At 28.1% G+C, this 22,759-nt stretch overlaps 2 protein-coding genes across 7 annotated transcripts in view; one reads left to right on the forward strand and one right to left on the reverse strand.

Annotated features, from left to right (window-relative positions):
- Positions 1-9,467, forward strand: part of LOC142323876 (tetratricopeptide repeat protein 21B) — a 107,998-nt gene extending 98,531 nt beyond the window's left edge. For 4 of the 5 annotated variants that reach the window (XM_075364177.1, XM_075364182.1, XM_075364181.1 and 1 more), the window contains 3 exons: positions 1,811-2,085; positions 4,374-4,602; positions 6,229-9,467. In XM_075364177.1, the coding sequence (XP_075220292.1) occupies positions 1,811-2,085; positions 4,374-4,582 (484 nt within the window). In that variant the 3' untranslated portion in view covers positions 4,583-4,602; positions 6,229-9,467. The remainder of the gene's footprint in view (positions 1-1,810; positions 2,086-4,373; positions 4,603-6,228) is intronic. The other variant, XM_075364178.1, reaches the window with a different exon arrangement.
- LOC142323877 (uncharacterized) overlaps positions 9,367-22,759 on the reverse strand; it is a 50,683-nt gene continuing 37,290 nt past the window's right edge. The window contains exons 4-7 of one of the 2 annotated variants that reach the window (XM_075364184.1): positions 21,902-22,032; positions 19,096-19,359; positions 17,221-17,385; positions 9,367-12,507 (exon numbers count right to left, since the gene is read on the reverse strand). In XM_075364184.1, the coding sequence (XP_075220299.1) occupies positions 12,226-12,507; positions 17,221-17,385; positions 19,096-19,359; positions 21,902-22,032 (842 nt within the window). In that variant the 3' untranslated portion in view covers positions 9,367-12,225. Of the gene's footprint in view, positions 12,508-17,220; positions 17,386-19,095; positions 19,360-21,814; positions 22,033-22,759 lie in introns of both variants that reach the window. The other variant, XM_075364183.1, reaches the window with a different exon arrangement.

A 22,759-nucleotide genomic window follows, 5' to 3' on the forward strand; every position in this document is an offset into this window, starting at 1 on the left:
CATGATTGACTGTCAAGGAATCGCCTTTAATGGGACTAGGTCCCGAGTTACAACTCTAGATGTGATCCAGTGAGGTGTAATTTGATGATGAATGAATTTCTTCTATTTGTTCCTGATATATCCAGGTGCACCTTGAAGAGACTCAGTGCGACTTTTGTGAAAGTTATTTTGGAAAAGTTTACAAAATTTGATCCTAAACATTACTTCTGTACGATGATGGTCCTAAATGTAACACCAGTCTAATGTATGATAGCATATCTGTATTTACTTTCTTTAGAAATAACTTACCTGATGATGACCAGTTAATTTTGAAATGATAGATAAATTTTTTAGTTAATGAAAATACAAAGCCTGACTGGAATTACATACAAACAGTACATATATGCAGTATGATTTCTTATGGAAAAGAGAGGGACGGTTAAATTTTATCCAATGTAAAAAATTTTTCTTGTGGTTGTGCACTGAGGTTTTTAAAAGTATCTTTAAGTTTATTTAAAACAAATTTTTTTGACATTTTTGTAAGTAAAAAGTTTTAAATCTTAAATAAAAATTCTTAAATTAAGTTTAAAGACTTGTAAATAAATCAAAATGTTTAATTTTAAAAAAATCTTGTTTTAGGATGTTGTGATATTCAGTTGTGATCATAGGTTTTATGAAGTTTTCTCTGGAAAATTGATTTGAACTAGGTAGCAATTAGACATTGGCCGTTAATTTACTGTTCAAAGTATGTTTGGTAATGGTTGATGCATAAGCTGGAAAGTAGTAAAATAATTGAAATTAATGTAGCTTTACTGATTTATCAATTTTTATGGGAGAAGAAAACTTTATCATTAAAAGTTAGCTTCATTAGCGTTCAGTGGGTTTTAGGTAACTGATTTAGTTAGATTATTTTTTTCGTAGATTCTTCTTATTTTACTGTCAATATTGTTTACAGTTTGTTTCTGACTTTCAAAATTGACTTGATGTGGGACATTCTATGTTAAGTAGTGTAATTTACAGAATTTATACATCTGGTAAGGTTTAACAGTTTCATACAGTTTTGTTATTTTGTTAAAGTTATTCTTACTCTTTTTTTATTTTATTTATTTTTAAGTGATTTAGAACGTATAATTTGGTGTGAAAATAATCTGATATTAAAGATTTAGTGGTACATATTAGCTATGTCTATCATTGAAGTAATATGAACTATTATATTGCTGATTCATATTTCAATGAAATCTAATGGGTATATGTTTTGATTCACATTATTTTATTTTTAAATATGAATCATTTTTGAATTAAAAGTTCCCCAAGTTTATCATCATTTTCAAATTTCTCTAGTTAATTGAATCTCCATTGCTGTTTTTTTTTATGTATTTTTCAAATGTAAGGGGTTTCTCTAATATTGACAATTTTTTTGTTATTTAGTGAGAATTTATGTTTATTTTCTGATCAGCAGGTACAGTTATTTTATTTTCTTAAGTAGTGCAAATAAAGAATTTTGCAGAACTAAGCAGAAAGAAATTGTAATCAGAACAGATGTTTAGACATAAAAAAAAATAGTGCTGTTGTTTTGTTTTAGACTTAACTTTGATGTACAGATAACAATAAAGTAATTAGAGTTGATTGCAAGGATCAAATAAATTAGTGTTGTACTGTTTTTAGTATTCAAGACTGCACGCATGCTTACTTTCTTTTTCTTTTTTGTCGTCAGAATTTATAAAAAGTTACTACTGTAAATAGGGAACTCATTGCATTTTAAGAAACAATTTAAAATTATGTTTGTTAAATTTAAAACATAGATTATTGCATTTATTTTTTAATGTTTCAGAGTAGGAGCAACATTAGGTTTGGCAACTGGATATATTCAGCAGAAACAGATACCAAGAGCTCGTAATGTTTTAAAGAGAGTTGCTAAAACACCATGGCAATTTGAGGAGGCTGAATATTTAGAAAGGTGTTGGTTACTTCTAGCAGATCTTCATGTACAGGCTGGTAAACATGATCAAGCAAATGAATTACTTCGAAGAGTTTTAACTCATAATCATGCTTGTTATCGTGCTCATGAACTTCTTGGGCTTGTTGCAGAAAAGGAACAGAAATATAGTTAGTGTTTTTAAAATAAGTTTTTTTTTATTTATTGCTTTTGATATGAGTATTTTTTTAATTTCTTATTTATTTCTTAGGTTTACATTTTTATGAAATATTACAAACACATTCAATGCTGTGTTGGTAAAGAGATCATTTTTCTCTGATGATTAATTATGTATTTCTAGCTGTCTTGAGAAATAGTAACATTTTAAATGTATAAATCTTGCTATTTTTTAAGTCTTATCACTTTCATAATCACTTTGAATCTTGTGTAAGACAAAGTAAATTTTAAGTTTATTGGGTTTACATATTTATGTTTAACAAAAGGACTGTCAGCAGAGGGTTACAGAAGAAAAGTTAAAATTTTTAAACATTTTTCATAAATAATTCATTTCCATTCGGAGCAGGTTTGTATTATTTTTAAATAAACATTAGATTATAAATTAATGTTTGTAGAATAAATAATAAAACTGCTTTTGTCATTTCTGGCTATGTGATTTTAAATTGAAAATGAGAAAGTGTTCAAAAGCCAGTTACAGAAATATTTCTTAAATCTAAAATTAGATGGGCCACTTCAATTATTAAATAGTCATCAATGGATTCTGAAGAAAAGGTATTTGAAAACAAAATTAATAAATAAATTACAAAATGTAAAGAAGAAATAAAAATTAACTAAGAAATACTATTAATTTCTACAGCTGTTTGTAGAGTAAAAGTAAAAGCAACTGGTAACAAAAAAATGTAGGTATTGTTTTAGGCAGTTTCAATTGAAAGTCTAAAACTAGGTTAAACACAGTTTAAACCACTGAAACTCCATATCCAGTTGCCCAACATGACCTAATACATGGTCTTGCATGAGATAAAAAAGTTTACTCAACAAATAGAGATAGCTTCAACAGACAAAGAAATATTCTTTCATTTGAATGTAGGAGCAGCTATCCAATGTACTTATGATAGAATAAAATATGGTTATAGCAGTAAATTTATATTCATTAAGTTTTTCTTTGAATTGGAAACTTAGCTTTTTTTTGTTAATTTTCTGTACCCTTAAAAATATTTAATCAGGTTTTGAGTAATGTTTTCTTTAGTGCTCTAAGTTTTATAATTTTTCTTAATTGTGTAAATTATGAAATCTAAATTAAAAATACTTTGTCTTTATAATAATATATTTTAAATGTTTGATGTATGTAATATGTTTTTTATATGTTATATTAATTGAGAAATGTTTTACATAAGTACAGACTGTGACAGGAAAAATGCTATCCATACATATACAAATTGCAAAAATGCATTAAAGTAAGCTTTTATTGGTAAATATCTAGCATATAACAAGTTTTTATTGGAAATTATTTAGGTAAATGCTGAATATGTTTTCCCTTTTTATAAGGGTTTATTTAAAGTAATGAGATTCTGGAATATGTTATGTAGCAGTACTGGAGTAATAATCATATTGATTTTTGTTATCAATTATTTTAACTTATCTTAACTTATTGGACTTGTTGAAAGATTTCTATTTCTAAAACTAAAAGAAGTCGCCTATAGAAGAAAGTCAGTTCAGGAAAATTGGGTTGTGAAAAGGTAATATACTTGTGGAAATAATACGATCTTCAAAAAATGCCATCAAAATTGTTTCTGCAGTATCATTGTTCTGCATATTGTTACGCTGATAACAACCAGCAGAAATGTTTTTACATTTTCAGCAATGCATGTAATGTAGCAATAATCTGTAGCAGTAATGGTTTTATAAAAAAGAATTGAACTAAAATTCATTTTGATGATTTAGTCGATTATAACCCCATTTTCTCAGGTGGGAGGCTGACTTCAAACTTTGCTTTTACATTTTTACTTGACTAAATCCAAAAATTTTCATTAATGTATTTAATGAAATGAAAACCAGGTTTCATCAAAAAAGAATGTGCTTTCCAGAATCCTAACTCTGTCATTGAAACAGTTGGTGGTTGGGTTTTCAATTAACCACACATCTCAAGAATGGTCGAACTGAGACTGTACAAGACTACACTTCATTTACACTCATACATATCATTCTCTGAAAGGTAATTACTAGAGGCTAAACAGGAAAAAGAAGTATAATTCTGTAAGAAAATATTCTCACTAGTATCATTAAGAAAGCTTACATGATTATAAAAGAATAATTTGTTTATTATTAAAAGAAACCTAAGGAAATGAAAAGGAAGTGGTCTTTTTATGCCTAATAATTACGTTTTTTTTTGCTTTGTATTTTTAAATTTTGTTTTGTATTAATGTTAAATGTTTATTATATTTCTTTACTTTCTTTAATTTAGTGGAAGCTGGCAGTCAATATCAGTTAGCTTGGAAATTAGGAGGAGAAAATGATCCTAGTCTTGGGTTTAAACTGGCATTTAATTTAGTTAAAGGAAAACGATATGCTGAAGCAATAACAACTTGCCAAGCTGTTTTACATTTAAATAGTGATTATCCACGTATTCGTAAAGAAGTTTTAGAAAAAGCAATTACTCATTTGCGTACCTAATTTTCCTATCACAAGTCTAGGTAAGCTATTTTGTACATAATTATTCATTTTGTAAATTGACAATGATTATTTGATCAATAGAATTTATATATTTCATTTGAAATCAGTTTGAAAAAGCTTAAACATTGGGTTTATGTTTTTAAATAATTTCTTAAAAACAAATGTACTAAGTGATAAATGATTGTTGTGAAGGTTGTAAAATATTTAATAATGAATTATACTTATTTTTGTTAATAATTGCCCTACCATTTTGGTTAAATCAGTTATATCTCTCACACAGACACTAAATATGTTTGTCTTAATTTAGTTCAAATTTTCAGATATACATTTTAATTCTTAATTTCCAAAATTTATGTTGTTTACATTGGCATGCAATTGTGTTTTCATCTTTTTATTAAAATATTTAAAAATTATATTTTTGAGGTAGAAAATTATTTTTTTAAAAATTGGAATGAAATGTTTGTTTAAATTTAAATGTGTACTATTAAAACAGATCTGACTTATTCATGGACTTCTCTGGCACAGTCATGTACTGTTACATTCCACAGTTTTAGATTAATAAAGATTAAAACTCATTTCATTCTCCCTAAATAGTCTTTTTTAGTGTAACACTCTTTTGTACTCAACATTGACTGCTTTGTCATCTTCTTCTAGTTCACCAGGTTGTTCAATGAGCTAGCTGACTCCTTAGCAGGCCATTTAAAATTGACCATGAAATAGTTTTCTCTCAAGTCAGTACCATCTGATAGTAAGTACTGTCCCTTTGACTTGTTTTGCAAAACGTATGATCATGAATTGTAATCTTTTGAAACTGAAGTATATATTGATAGACGTCATGAGCTCTATCTGTGTGATGAGTGCAGAGATTCTCCTTTGGCACAGCTACTTAGTACTGTAGCCATCATTACATCTTTATGTAGAGCTGAAATTTTTAGTGTGGTGCCATTGCAGAGTTAATACAGGTTCAAGTTTTTCTGTAATATGACAGTAATCTTATATTTTTAATTGAAATTGTGAGCAGGCAATCCAGTATGTTTGAGAGTGCTGTGGAATTCAACATGTTTTCATTATATTGACCACTTTGTCAATATATTGGACAAAGTAGTCAATGGACAAAGTCTTCATCATTAACACGATGAAGACTTTTAGCATCGTACATTTACTTGTTTTGTTGCTCTATCAGGAACAATTTTTTTTCTCAATAAAACCTTGTTAATTCAGATACCCTGTTCATTAGAGTAAGAATAACTTGTTCTTGAACCAGGATACAAGTTGTTCTTGGCTAGTTTGTGTCAAGAGTAAATTTTTTGTTGTCATCTAGACATGTCAGGGTTATGTATCTTCTTTAGAAGATTTTCAGGGTTTTATGAGTTTTTAAATTTTATTATCTATAAGTTAAAATTGTCTGGTAATTCTAGTTTGTCTTTAAAATATATATCCATAAATCTCTCATATGATGTATATATTCTGTAAAATATTATTCCTTTAAATAAGTTCCAGTGTTGTAGAAAAAAAAAGTGAAGCAGGTTCTCCGTCTGTTTTATTTGTCTTAAGAATTTTTAATATTCTGTTCTGATTCTCAGGTTCTTAATTCTTTATGAATGAATTTATTTTTTGTAATAATTATATTTATTTTTGTATTTCAGAGTTTTTTTTTAATAGAGGTGAAGTAATTTTGCCTCGGAAGCTTTTAAATTGCTTCTCTGAGGAAGATTCATAACATCCATTAAAGTGAAATTAAATTTACCATCAGTGTCTTATATCAACATTGTAAAGTTTCAATGTTGAATTTATTCATATATATGATATTTTATGATGATAAATAATTTGCTATTTAATGTTTAATGAAATACGTATTTAAACATGTAAATTTTATTTCATATTTTTTGAAGTTTTACAAATTATTTGAATATGTTTTGTAACTTAATGGCTTCAGATTAATTTGACTGAACAAAATTACGATTATTACGCATTTTTACAAATTCTGGTATTTAAGGTTAATAATTTGAATTGTTCATTAAAGGTTAATAATTTGAATTGTTCCTTCTCTTAACTGATTAATATTAATAAAAAATGTGTATAAAAATGTGCAGTATTAATTTAGAACTCTACAATCTGGATTAATTTTAGTGTTATCTGTTTTCATTTATGTCCACTAAAATTGGATCTTTGTCAAATTTTAATTATTTTTAAAATTATTATCTTGCTTTTCAGATTGAAATTAAAACACATTTTTTAAAATATAATTATGCGTATGAACATCCCCTTGATTGTGTAAACTGGTGTTTTCTTTTATTGCTAAACTATTAAAAACTGACAGAAATGTTTTCATTGCTTATTAGATTATCAACTTATCTAAATTTTGATATATAATATTATATATAATTATGAAACAAACATCTTACATGAGACATTGACAAAAAATTTGATCAGTTAAACAATTTAAATTAGTATCGTTAATGAGTTTTACATAATATCTCTTCATAGTATTGTAAATTTTCTAAATACATTATTAGTATTTAGGTTACTTTGGTCATAATAAATATTTTCTCCTCCCTATTTGAACTTTACTTTTCTCCTATCAAACACATTAATATTTAACATAAAGTTGCTTACTTGAATTGCTCACTTAAAGTTGCTTTTTTTAAGAATTGTACACTATACATTATAAGTAACCTGTAACTTATAAAGTATAAGTTATAATTCAATAACATTTAATTCTAAATGAATTAAATGAATTCATTTAGAATTAAATGTTATTGAATTTGATTTTATAAATGTTCATTTTATTTGTTATATTTTGAAAAATGTACATTTTCTACCTTGTTATTGTTGCTTTTATTATACAGTATATTTTTTTATTGGTTACAACATATTACTTTATTATACTGTTGGATATTGGATTAAAACAGAAGTTTAGAAAAATGGACCTGTAGTTTTGTCTAAATTAATAGGCATTTTTGTTAAAGAAGTTCCTTTCATTATTGTTTATAGAGGAAAACTATTAATTAAAAAGTTTAATTTTGATTTACTGATATTATAATATTAGTATTATTAATATTAATTAATAACATTACAGTAATTAATTTTAACTTTTAACATTACACTTTAAAACTAATAATATAATTTTATGTAAATTACTTTCTTCTACTATTAATTACATTGAAAACTGTTCAGTTGTGTCTGGAAATAAAATGCATTACATTTCCTGATATTTTTTCCCTTCACTGACGTACATTCCATCTACTTAATACCTTGTTCTTTTTACCCTTTGTATTTTCATTACAGTACATGATTCATATAGCATTGATTAAGATGATTTTTTTTTAAATATTGGTTTTTATTTTAATTGTATAAATATGTTTAAAAATTTATCTTTCATATAAAATTATCTAGAAAACATTTTAAAACTTAGAAATATTTGTAGTAATTCTAGTGTTGGGGATCTTCAACTGATAAAAGATAACAATTTTTAAACAAACATATTTTCTCACTGTGCACTTCATTTTTTTTTTGTCATAGTTGTTTGAATTGTTGCAAAGTCTAAAATAATAGTCTAAATTATTGAAGTTTTAATGCTTATTTGTTTTCTTTGAACTAATATTAACATTTTTGTGAGATGCTGTTAGTTACATTGGTAGAAAATAATTGAAAACAAGTTTTCGAATTTTATAATTAGTGGATATGACTGCATAATATCATTATTACTTCTTATTTAATATCAAATTTTTTAAACGCACAATTTTGTTACATCTGTCTGTTAACAGCAATGTTAATATCAGTTTGCCTTACAAAAGCTCACAAGGAATTGTTAATTCATTCCATATTGAGCAAATAATTCATATAAAAATTTAGTATATTTAAAATTGTATCCTTGTATCTTATTTAGAGGTTGGTGAAATTTCTTTTATCAAGAATCTCCTTTTTGTGTGGTGGTGTGATGGTCACCAGGTTTCCAGATTGATTAATCTTTCAGCCAGCTATTAAGAAGCTTGTGTGAATAATATGCCTTATTTTATTATAACTTTAATATTAGTATATTAACTTTTTGCGAGTTAACCTTAAAAGGTGGTAATCAATTCAAACTCTACTAACTGAGTTGCGTAAAGAATTTTTATTATTTCTTAATATTTATGATTTCATTTATTTTTTCAGGTGCATTTTATATTAAAAAAAATTCTTATTGTATTTTTATTTTTGTAATAGATTTATTTTTATAATGCTATTTCAGCGATGTAAATAAAGATATAAGCATGTACATAAAGTAAACAATGTAAATGTTTAGTATTAGTTTTAAATTTTGGTTTGATTTCTTAAAATTTTTTGTGTAATCTTAAAATTATGCACATAATTGACCACCTTACAATCAATAATTTTGTTATTTTTGTAAAAAAAAAGAAAAAAAAGAAATTTTAGGAATGAAAATAGCCTAATTTATTTGGCTCTGGTTAATAAGATCTAGACTCTTAAGACTCTTAGAAGTAGATAACTTTCTTATATTCATGTATTAGAACTAGAATGAAGGATGAGTGCTGTGTATGCTTTGAAAATAATCTTTGTTATTGATATTTGATAGATTTTATTTTGTTTTGAGATGAATGAAAGGTTAACCAGGACTTACCCCACATGCTTTAATTGTTAGTTATTGATTAGTTCACGTAATTAATTGCTTAATAATTTATTTATATATATATATATAAATAAATTAATTGTGCTTTAGGAAAAAAATGGTTTAAGGTTTAGTAATGAAATATTTGAATATACAGTTTATTGCATTTTTATAATTTTTGTTATTACAAGATATTTTAATCATTATACTTATATATGAATAATTATATTATTATAATATGTATAGTATATAATTTAATTGTATGCATACAAATACAGACTGTTTGTTATGTAACATAATGTTTTTTTTTCTTTATTATGCCATGTTTTTATTAAGTTAATTTTGACTTTATATATTGAAAATTTTAGATTTTGGTTGTACTATTGCTTAAAATTAAAAGAGAGAGGCTGATTTTGTAAAATCGATGTTGATACACTTTATATATGGTGCTGAATTAAGAATATATACAAAATTAATTATGAATTTTTCACAAATGAAGTGAAAGTAGAAACATGTTTATTAATTTCATGTTTATTTATTTTAAATTATGCTATCTGGGATTATCATTGCTAATGTGGATCAGAGAGAGGCTGCATATAGTAAACTTTAAATTGATTAAATGTAAATTAAAATTAAAATTAAATTGATTAAATTGTTCTATGTCTGTATCAATTGTAAGTTGCAGGTCAAATTAAAGATTTGATTCAGCCTCTTAAAGATCATATGAATATTGGTTTAAAGAAGTTTAGAGGTGGACATCTTTGCAACTGTTTAAAATATTCTCAAATACACTTTTAATGGGCCTGCTAATTAATCTATAATCTCAGATGTGTGTATGTTTGAGAAATATCCTCTGATTGTTGTATGCTGTGAATTTAAGATGTGTATATTATAATTAATAATGATTCTTGCGTTTAATTTCTTTTTAATCACTTTTTTTTGCGTTTAATCACTTTTTTTTACCTGTTCAGAAATTTTAGATGGAATTGACAAAATGTGGTATTGTAAAAGACATTTTGATGTAAAAGACATATATATGCCATTGATTCACTTGATCATTATTTTAACAGTTTCATCTGAATGCACAGTAGTAACATAATATATACATATTATTATTACTGTTGGTGGTAAAAGACATTTTGATGTAAAAGACATATATATGCCATTGATTCACTTGATCATTATTTTAACAGTTTCATCTGAATGCACAGTAGTAACATAATATATACATATTATTATTACTGTTGGTGAAGGAATTTAGCAATATTATTTCTTATGCATTTTTTTGTTGTGCTTATGCATTTTTTTGTTGTGCCATCATAATAAACTCTATTATCATTAAAAAAATTGTGTATATTTTGTGTTTCGACCAATCAACTCTTCCATCATAATAAACTCTATTATCATAAAAAAATTGTGTATATTTTGTGTTTCGACCAATCAACTCTTCTCTGAAGAGAAGATCTCTGAAGTAAATTAAATAATTATTCTTATAACTGATTCCTTATAGTGAAGATAGTAAGTGTATATTGGATGGTGATTGGGATGTATGATGTACATGTGTTTTAAAAGAGAAAGCATGAATTTAAAGAGCTCTATCATATATATAATTGATAGAACAAACTGTTCTATCAATAATAATGTAGGGATTATATATTATGAATAAGAAGTTCCCACTAAGTGTTCAAATATTTTTTTTTTATGGTAAGTTTCAATGTGGTAGTTAATAAAATTGTGGTAATAAAAAAAAATTGCCATCAGTTGTCAATAAAGGTTGGGAATTTATTTGCAATTAACTTTGATAAGTGGCTCTGTAATATTATACCATTTCTTAATAACTTTAGTTAACAAACAGGATGGATAAAGGGTTCAGAAGGAAAGAAAAATTTGAATGCAATGGAATATTGGTCACTAGGCAGAAACAAGTAATTTTCTTAAAGCACCATAAGACTACTTTTTTTGCAAAAAAAAAACATATCTATCTCCTTTGTTAATTGAGATTATGAAAATATGTACTTACTGTAATAGTGTTTTATGTTTAAATAATAGTTGAGTAAAAAAAAAAAATTGTTACATTTAGAGGGTATTTACAATCAGAAAATTTGTAAAAATTTTAACACAATATACTTAAATCCAATTTTAATTTATGTATATATATATATATACACCAAAACATAAATATATATGTAATTTGGAAGAGATTTAAGATTTTATAAAACTCAATTTTTATATCAGGTGATTTATAACAAGATATAATTCTTCAAAAACAATGCATATTTTATTTTTAAATTAAATGTAATCCGATTACAGTTGCGATGATAATGAATTTTTTTTTTTTTAATGGACAGAGTTGTTGTCACAACAGTAAAAATATATTTTGTACTGCTTTGAATACTCAATTTTTTCCCCCATTTACTTCATGCAATTATAAAATTGGTTTAAAAGCTGGTTTTACTTGTTCTTGGAACTGGATTTTCAAATGTTTCAATGATATATTTTAGTTTCAGTTTGAGTTATATTTGTACTGAAATAGCCCTTTTAACATTTTTTATGTGTTAATTAATTCACTTGTTTGTTTTGCTAAAGTGTAAATTATAAAGCAGATAAATTATAAAAAAAAAAGAAAAATTTTTATCAGGTGCGAATAGAAAAAATTTAAGAGTCTGTGCTGAAATGTATCCATTGTGATAAATTGTGATAAACTATGTGATTAAATAACTTTTATGGGGATTCATGTTAAAGTAATGGGTTTTAGATTTATTTTTTTTTTTTTTGCTTACCAATTATAAGCAAAAAAGGTTTAGCAAAGATGAAGGGTGAAAATTGTAAAAAAAACCTCTTCCTACTACTAGTGCTTGAGAGTGCTTGAGATTTTAGCATACTGGAGACAAGTAGATACAATTTTTTTTTATTTGTTCAGAACAGGGATAACAGGAAAGGATTTTATGTTTATAAAAGGTACATTGATTAAAAGACTTGCTTTATCATTTTTATTATAAAATGATCATAGTTAAGTTGTGTAAAAAATTGCAATTTAACCAGTCTGATAGAAAACACTAGGTAAAATTCTTTTGAATTCTTTATCAGTTAACATTGTCCATCTATAACCGAGCAGCATTGATACTTCTTGCTCTGTTTTTTCATAAGAGCGAGAAGTCATTTTTAACCAAATGTAGAAATCATGTGACCAATCTTGGTTTTTAGGCCAATCTGAACGCAATATTACTGCATTTCTTCTTACATAGTAATTCTTTAAATTTTTTCCAGTACTTGCTATAAGTAATACTGTAGCTGTAGAAACACGTTCCCTTATAACCTGTAAAAATAGCAATAGTTTATATAAAACTGTTAAATTAAATGATACTTAGTTGATACTTATTTTACTAAGTAAATAATTAATTATTTACTTAGCATATTTTAAAATTTATGAATTTACATTGAATAATTTCATAATAACAGTAAATCAACTGAAAATTTTTTTTTATCTTTAAAATGAGAAACACTTCTTCCAAAGAAAGTACTCAACATATGAGGTAATTCCAAAAATGATGTACTTAGGAAAAACAAAAAATTGTTTATAACTGAATTACTTATGTGCATAATTGCCTCTCAACAATCTGCATTTTCTGGTGGTACAAGCTTTATGTATTGTAAAAAATTCTGCTGCCAAAATATTCAGCCAATAATTGAACTACAGGCATGAACTCGTTTCAAACAACTAGAGAGTCAGCCAGACCTTCATCTTAGTGAAGAGGTAATCGTCGCTTTTATTTAATTTTTCGTCGCTTAATATGTATTTATTTCATCAGGAATAAACAGAATGACCACTAAATGGGGATGTAATTGATAGTGACTAACATGCTTCATACTATTATGGCAACAAAGTTACTTTCAACATTTGTTTTTAACTTTTAACTTTAAATGATAGAAAAAAAAAATGTTTTTCTATTAACTTATTTTTTTTTTACTATTGTGATTGCAGAACCCAATTTACCTCATTAATTTAATATACGTTGTTGAATGTATTATACAACATTTTTTTAATTTTATTTATCTTATCTAACTAAAAATTTATTTGTAAAAAAAAAATTGTCTTATGCTCCAAAAATAATGGAGAAACTTTTTCAGTTAAATTTATTACTTAAAACTAAAAAGGCTTATTTTTTGTAAATTGTTAAATTTAAAAATTATTTATAAATACCTGACTCAAACCTACCTCGTCTACCTCGTATATGAATCTTACATTATATATGGGCCCTGGCAAGAATATAAACTGGTATTAATCTGCTATGGTAAGTAGGTTTTTTATCACCATTTACTCCTTTTCTTTCCTTATTCTAGATCCTTTATTTGCTGTTATTGGTTCTGTATGTTGTATTGTACGTTTGTATGTTTGATCCTATTAGGTCTTTCATCCACTGGCAGTGATTGCCAGTGCATCTTTGGTATTTGGTGGGAATGCTTGTGAATCAACTATTCATTTCTTATCTGCTGGCTGCAGAACAAGGCTATATGAGTTCTCTTCAGAAACTAACCAAACAATTTTAATTATGCGCCAACAGAGATATAGTGACGTGCAGTTGACAGCATTTGTTCAACATAATCTCATCTGTAGACACACGTTCTTGGATTGTTGATATCTCATTTAGTTTTAGTGTTATTATTTAAATGTAACATGTTAGTGTTAGTAGTGATTCTTTGATTATTGAACTTTTGCCTCAATGTTGTAGCTGTAAACCCAGCTTTCCTCTCCTGTTATGATCCTTTGTATGAATGTTTAATCGTCATTGGCTTGTTCAAGTGTAGACAATTATCCACTTGATGTTCTTTCTGCTAGGAACAAACATTGCTGCAACTCAAAGCATGTTCAATTTTTCAGTCAAAATGTCAAGGCATGATGGGTGCTAAGCTCTTCTGCAGTTTCTCTGATGGTCAGTCGGAGATTTGTACATACCAGGACATTGATTTTCTGAAAGTGGGTGTGATCAGTGGAAGTCGAAGGTCTTGCTGGTCAAGGGTCATCTTCAATTGACTGATGACCACTTCGTGAAACCATCATGTTAAAACCATTCATAACATTGTGTAAAACCCGGAGCATCATCTCTGTAAGCTTGTTTCAAAAGTTGAAATGTTTCTGTGAAAATTTTCCCTAGTTTCATGCAAGATTTTATGTTGTATCGTTGCTTCTGAAAATTGCACAGCTAACACTTAGCAAAATTGCAGCACATTGCATTCAAATAACCAACATGAAAACTAAACGAGATATCAACAACCCAAGAACTTGTGGTTACGAAGAAGGTTATGCAGAACAGTGATACCAACTGCATATCACTAAATATCTCCATTGGCACATAATTAAAAAAGTCCAGTTTTCTGAATAGACCTTGTAAGTTAAATCAGTTAAAATCAGTTACTGTGTAAACTGGGTTTTCCTAAATCCCCCTTCCAATAACGTAATGTTTATTACACAATATTTTGATTTTTTTTCATGCCTCAATATTTTGATTTCAACTGTGCCTCTTTAAAACTTTGGATTTGTTGACATAAAAACTTTTTTAAAAGAAAATCTTAAGTTTTGCATTATTTTGTTCTCTTTGCTGCCACCACAGTCAGAGGTGTTATTTGTTTTCTGAAATAAATACAAGTTAACCTTTATACTAAATGCTGCAAGTCAAAAGAATATTTAAATACTACTTTTAATACATTGCAATTATTATAATATAACATCATTTTTCTTTAATTGTAAAGACTGTAATATAGAAAAATAGTCCATCTTATTTGTATGTATATATGTTAGGTAACGTAAATGTAACGATTGTAGGCAACCCAGAGAAAAATAAGAGTAAAGTACTTTTTGAAAGTAAAGTTACATTCTTCACTGAGCTTAATATATTGTTCTATGTCAGCATGCCAAGCCGTCCAAAATCTGAAAATATTTTAACCTTCTAGTGACACCTTTTTTTTCCTCCTACTCTTCCAGACGAGACATAGTTAAGTAAAACTCAGCCCAGGGGAGTGTCCTTTACTGTAAGCCTCCCCCGTCCAGCATGGCAGGTCAGCCCCTGGTTGGATCTTTTCATTCTTTATTGCCCACTCTAACGGGGGTACTCCATTACTGGATTCCCCCCACTGATATCGGGTCTTTCCATTTGTATCCCCTATCCTAATCTCCCTTGGAGTTATCACAATCATCGGAACCAGCCCACTATCGGCATGCCGGCTCTCCTGATTAGGGCTGTTCATCTAAAAACATCATAAAAAGCCATCCTATATGCTGCCACCACACCTAACAAGGCTCTTCGATGAATTCTCTCTGACTTGGTTCATATACCAACTGCATATAACAATGGAAGAAACCGCCGATATAATGGCTCAACGTTTATGTTACTGCGTTGCAAGTGCCCACACCAAGGTACTTTACCTTAAGGCTTTCTTGTATGCAGTGATTCCTGACCACCAACCTGATGGGATCAACTCTATGTTTCCCTGTTAAGGAAACATATCAACAGCAAGTTCCAGACTGTGGTCTCTCAACCATACATAGATCAAATCAAGCGCAGCATTGCTCCTGTACAGGATCTCCTGCTCCATCCTGCCACTAGTCATAAATCATCCACATAAGCAATTGACTGCGTATGCTGCGGCAACCGAACGCCCAATATGTTGTCAAAGGAGGGGCCCAAACTGAACTCTGTGGGACTCCCCCAAACATCTGGAAACTGAAACACCCTTCCAAAGTCTCAGTCTTGATCTATCTTTCATTTAAATAATCACAGACTTGCTTAATCAGGTAATTACTAATGCTCTTATTTACCAGGGCAGACATTATAACGTCCCAAGACAAGGAACCAAACACATTCCAGATGTCCAAGAACACCAAAACAGGAATACCCCTCGTCCACCACGTGTCTTGTCTAACCTCCTTAGCCCAGTGTACCACTCATGATACAGCTTGAATTCTTGATTCTTGGCATCAACTACCTCAGCAACTTTAACCAAATTATTAAGGAGGCATATAATGGTCTAAACCCTCTGGCCATGTCATCAGCACCACCTTTGGGAAGGAAGACAAGCTGTCCTTCCTTCCAACAGGCTGGGAATGTCCCTCCTTCCAGTTATTTATTGAAAATGTCTACTATGGACCATGGTACCCTAGCGATAGGTCCTTTAGCACCTTGGCTGGGATTCCATCCGGCCCCAGACTTTTCACATTCCCCAGCCTATTTATTGCCATGATAACTTCAACAGTATATCTTCTCTAAAAAACTGAAGGGCCAACTATTCTTCGTTCGGCGCAAGGGAAGAGTCTTTCCACGTCACACTTCACCCTATTCATCATCAATACAGGGAGGCGCCTACCAAATCTCTTCCCTTACACCACATATCTCGTTTTTACAGCATAAAATATTTCGCGTACATTTATGCACGGTATCATATATCACATTTATTTATGTGCTTTACAACATTCTTCCAGATAGCTATTCTGAGTTAAAGATACGTATTTTAATAATAAATTTTATTGTTTTTTCTTTCATTGAATGAAGTGCTGTAATGCCGTAACTATAAAATTAAAAGTGACCTGTGATAAGTTACAAGCCCCTCTCTAAAATGATGCAGCTAGTCTTAAAAATAAGCAATTCATGCCTTGCTTGCCAGCAAAAGTAAAGAATGAGGTGAGCCAAAATTTAAGGTTGCATATCGTGATGCAGAAGATATTCAGCCCTACAAGTGACTTCCTTCACACAGAGAGTAACTGTGATTAGGGTCCCTCTTGTACCTCAGGTGCTTACATTTCACAGCCATAAAAAAGACTAGGATATGTGTTCTAAAGTAACAATTTCTTCATTGGCTTCTATAAATTTCTTTCTCCATTGAAGGTGAAAACACTTTTGAAAGTAGTTTCATTTCCTCAGGATAAAAACATTTTAGGATTTATAGGCTGTTGCTAATTATGAAAGCATGGAGATAATACTGTACATCAATAAACTGTAAGATAAATAATAAAGTAGTAAGTAAAAATATTACTTACTAATGTGCGAAGATTTGGACACATTTGACACAAAAGCAATAAAGAAAGATCATGACGTTCATCAAATGATTCTGGTTGATAATATCTGGGCAGACCCAAATGACCAAACACTTCTAAATCTGGTCCATATAAGTCTACACATCTGCTGATTGTTTCTGCTTGCAACTGTAAAAGATCAGTTCATAAAACTTTACTACTTGCATGCGTAATAAAGAAGGTTTAACATTTTTATTGAGATGTGTTGTTATTAAATTGATAATATGTTTCATAAATAAACAAAATTAAAATGTAGCTTTATTTAACAAAATGCAACCCTTCCATCAGTTACAAATTATCTCAGTGTTGATGATATATTAGAAACCGATTTTTTCTTATACTTGCAGGTAAAATATTCCTGTAGTGTAACTTATGAGGAGGGCTGAAATTAATGCACACTGAAACATAATGGGAGAACAAAAAGGTGCTGCCATCATCTGGTTTCATTCCCCTATTATTAACATTACAATACTCATTTACTCACACCCTCTCATCTTCTGTCAGTTGACATTATTATGGAGTTTAGTATGCCTGCTATGTCAGTGCATCTAGATTAATGTGCAGTAATTGAATTTTAACAACAGAGAAAGAGAATGCCAATGATTGTTAATCAAAGTACTGTGAGTAGGTAGGAAGTAAAATTGTGCATCCAAAGCTGGTAAAGCATTTATTGAGGATGAACCCAGTTATACAAAAATTTTTAAACTAGCAATATACATAGGTGTTCCAACTTTTGAAGTACTTGTTTTTAATTTTGTTTTGTTTAAGTTGAATTTTCTGTATCTAATTCTTATGCTATAATGATGTCAACTTTTAACTTAATTTTTGTCTGCATCTTTAGAGGCTGCAATTTGGGATCCTTTCACAGAATAGATTGATACAGTGACTATAATTTCATTCCTAGTAATTATTTGCATTTAGTAATAATCATGATCAGACTGGGATAAATGAATTTTTTCTTTCCAATATTGAAGTTAATGGTTATTGTCATCCAAATCCGTTTTTTTGGGGGGGAGGGACAAAATGCTTGTTTGAGGGAACTTGATTCTCATTAAATTCACGACACCTTATTTTCACACTGCTACAAGGTAATTGCTTTTGAGACATAATGATTTATATTGGTGCTATCTCTTTTAGTTTAAAAAATTGAATAACTGATCCTACCACTTTCATACAGATGGTGTATGAAAGTATGGTGTATGGTGTATGTATCAATACAGAGATCATATTTGAATTGAAATGCCTAGTTGAGGAGAAGACCTGAACATGGGTTTGATTGGTGATTCTATCTGGTGTCAGATTTGAACTATTTGTCAGCTAAGAATTACCATACTTAGCACAAAATAGAACATGACAGCCAATTAAATGAGGTTTACCTCATAATATTTGTTATCAGTGTGTAAATATGTTTCATCTGGTATCTTCAATGTAGTATCTAGTGCAGTCAGTTTAAATTTTAGGTACTTCTGATTGTTTTTTTATGTGCATTTTTAGTTTCTTACTGTATAAACTTATTTTGTTTAGTTTTAAGATAGTAATAATTTCCTACTTTCCCAAAATTTTTGGATTTGTAAAAAACTGAAATAGTTTTCATCTGAAAAAAGATGTGCGAGTTAATTTATATATTTATATGAAATACAAAAATAAATTAAATGCATGCTTTATTTTATGTCACGAATGTATGTTTTAAATGAATTTTATTGTGAATTGATACCACAGCACAAAGATATCAGTACATCTGCAAAAGTTTAACTTTATTTTCATCATGCTGATCAGTGAATTGGACATTTTATGTCTTAAATGTTCATTTGAAATACACTTATGATGATATATACGTACCTTACATTCTGGAGATGAGTATATAACAGTATGTACAGGAGCCTCTTCTTGCCATAGCAACTGACGATCTCTTTTAGATTCAACTTTTAAATGTACAGCTAATTTATTATTTTTTTTACGACAATCTCTCCAGGTTTTTGGATTAACTGGAGGAATATCTAGTGGTGTATATCGATTCTGTATGATATCTAAATTTTTCAGTCTTGTTTCACTTAATAAATAAACTACATCATCTCCTAAATTTTGTGGACTTATTGCTAAAGTCTGAAACATATTACATAAATTAAAAGTAAATTTCTAATTTATTATAAATGATTACCGCTGCTAGTATAAAAATTGATTTGATTTAATAAACTGCTACATACATGGTTTAATTAAATTAGAGAAAACAAAAGAATCTCTGAATCCATTAAAAAAATAATTTTTACTTTCTTGGCTGTACTGATATATGCTGCTGTAACTATAGCGGGAAAGTATACATAACAGTCAAAAAGTAATCTAAAAAAATTGGGTTTTAAGTTTTGTGTCTTAAGGAGACATTAAAAAAATGTATTAATCTTTATTACATTTTTTATTACCATATGTATCAGAAATTATCATTCTGAAACTGGGCAGGATTGTCTTCCAAATTGTAATAGGGGGTTACAGCCTGTTCAGAGACAGAATTAATTAAAAGTATTTTAGTATATATAAGTTGATAAATAAAATTGGAAGGTGCATTCATTTCTTAGAATGCACTGATGAAATAAAAAAACAATGAGAAAAATTAATTGCAGAAACTGAAAAATTTCACTAGCTGAATTAGTTATTATAAACAATAATAAAAAAAAAGGTTTTCTTACTGCTACTTTATGAAGTGCATGTATTTTACACTAGAACTAAAAAATAATGAATATTAAGAGGAAAGAGTGGAGAAAATGAGAGGAATGAAGAAAAATGCTATGTATTTTATTATTTGTTGCAGTTAAGGTTGAGGATAAGCATATAAGACATAGATTGTCATATTGATTTCTTAAAACTTTTGTTAAATTCATTTTTTTTGTTTGCTTAATTTTTTTAAAATTAATCATTTGTTGGTTAATATGAAAAATAGGTTCTAGAATGTTTGATTCACATGGCTGTACTTTGGCAAATTGTAACTCTCAAAACTCATGACCAGATCTTTTCAAATTTTTAACCATTATTTATCAGTTTTTTAAAATAAATCTGCCAAATCTAATTTTTTTTGTGTTAAAAACATTTTATTATCTCTGCAATTATACCTCAGAGAGGTATGGAATTTAATCTACTGCATTCACTTCATTAAAGATTAAATTTTATATAAGTTAATATTAAAATGAAATTATGTTGAGCAAATTTTCTTTTGGGTATAAATGTAAATAAATTCTTCATAAGTGTAAAATTTGTTTGCCTGAAAAAAATCAGGCATTATTACTTCACTACATAGATTAAAAAGCAATTTTTAATGTTTGATTTAAAGTTAAATTGAATCTTAACCACTGAGTTTTGATATCGTTATTTACAATACTATTCTTTCAATGTACATTAGGTTACTTTTATGATGTATTGTATCAACACAGTATCTAATCATACTGCTTAAACACTTATTCACTTAAAACCTATTGCCAATGAGTAGTTTGATGATATAGTATCCCAACAGTAGAGAAACTCTTAAAAATAATTTTTAAATTTTTTTCAATAATGACTCATCATAACAGTCTTTTAATTTTTATTTATAAAAGCAAGTACTTTCATTACAGTTGGAATTTCATGATAAGAGATATATTTATTAAAGAATATTAAAAATTATTAATTTTAAATTACAGGAAAGAGAAAAACTGAGTGAGAACTACAGGTAAAGATTTAGAATTATTTTTGTTGGTTTAATTTGATTTAAACTTGAAATGAATTGTTAAATTTATAGTTTTCTGATTAGCTATTATTGTCAAATTTCAATTGTTCATTTATTATATTCTCATTGTTATTTTTTTAATATGTGCAATTTCCTAACATTTAATAACAAATGTTATTATTAATTTGCAATAACTTCCATTTTAGAAAAAAGTTGTTAGATTTTTAATACAATCTGCATAATCTTTTTTTCTGTTTTAAAGCTCCTGTTAATGTTTGTTTAAACCTTAGTTTGATTATATATACATAATTTTTTTTTTTCAGTTTGTTTACCACATTTTATTTTTTGCATTCCAGATTTATTATAAATCTTTTATTTTCTGTTTTATCATTCATTAGATATTTTCAGATGCAGAAGTCTGAATCTATTTAGAGACTTCCAGAATATAATATGAATTAATCGTATACTAATATAATCAGCTTTCAAGTGTCATATAAATAATTTGGTCCTTGACATATTAGGCTATAGTCTTAACATTCATTTAACAAGCTGAAAACATTTATGTTATTTGAGTTTTCTACCAGAAACGTTTAAAAATTATTGTTTGGGTATTATTGTTTTTAATAATATAATTATTTTTAAGTAAAAATAGGACAGTCATTTATGAAAAAGGAAAAGGAGAAGGACAAGGAAAATATGATTAAATTATTCATATTAATTGGCAGTGCGACTCCACCGCCATGGTGGAGTGGTAGTGTCTGGGCCTTTCATCAGGAGGTTCTGGGTTTGAGTACCATTTCCATATCCCATGTACAAGCTTCAAGCTTATGTTGGGATATCAAGAAAAAAAATTTGTTTTTTGCTAACCTTTAGGCAGAGAAATGTGCCAACATGAATCAAAGGACATATATATTTTGTAGTATTGATAAGAACAAGCTTCTCCAGGGTATTTACACAATCATAGCAGACTTGATCTAGAAGATGTAATGCTTCAGAACTATCCAGCATTAAATCAATCAACTCAAGATGGCGCAATGATGGGCTTAAATTTGTCATTAATCTTTTCAGTGCTGCTAGTAGTTTACCTAAAAATGAAATCATAAAAATTATTTCAGGTAATATTCATTTCAACTAAATTGTTATAAAATAAAAACTGATTAGTTTTTTATATGACATTTTCTTTACAGTAAACAGTAAAATTTCAAATAAAAATGGCATACTCTTTCATATAAAAACTCTTCTATCTGAAGTGTGTTATGTTAGGTTTACAATTAAAGTTATTAAATTCCTTTAAAATAAGGTTTACTTAAATTATGCTTAATTTTATCATACATTTTAATACCACACTCGTAGAATAAATATTAAATAAAATATTTTGCTAAATCAATAAAATCAGAAAGTTTTACCATGAGGAAAAAATCAGTATTACACATTATAATTCATTTTAAGGAGCATTCGTTTAAAAATCCTTAATTTTTTGATATGGTCTGTTTCCACTGTAGGATTTTTATGGATAAATAATGGGTCTGTTATCTAAACACAAATGCTATTGTTCAAATTATGTACATGTTTCTTATCATTACCATTATAGACATTGATTGTGAATTTTGATGAAATATTCACATCAAATCTTTTGATATTATTTGTCAAAAATTTAAGACTATTCTGTCTCTTAAGCATAACTGTCTTTCTTAGGAAAGATTAAAAGTTCAATTAATTAAAATGAGGTCCAGTTAGAACTTGTAAAGTCACTAGATGGGAGTCCCTGGCAGAGCTGCCTCCTACAAATCAAGACCTACACGTAAGATATAG

This window comes from Lycorma delicatula, chromosome 4 (assembly GCF_047948215.1).
Source record: "Lycorma delicatula isolate Av1 chromosome 4, ASM4794821v1, whole genome shotgun sequence".
In the NCBI taxonomy this organism is placed as follows: Eukaryota; Metazoa; Arthropoda; class Insecta; order Hemiptera; family Fulgoridae; genus Lycorma; species Lycorma delicatula.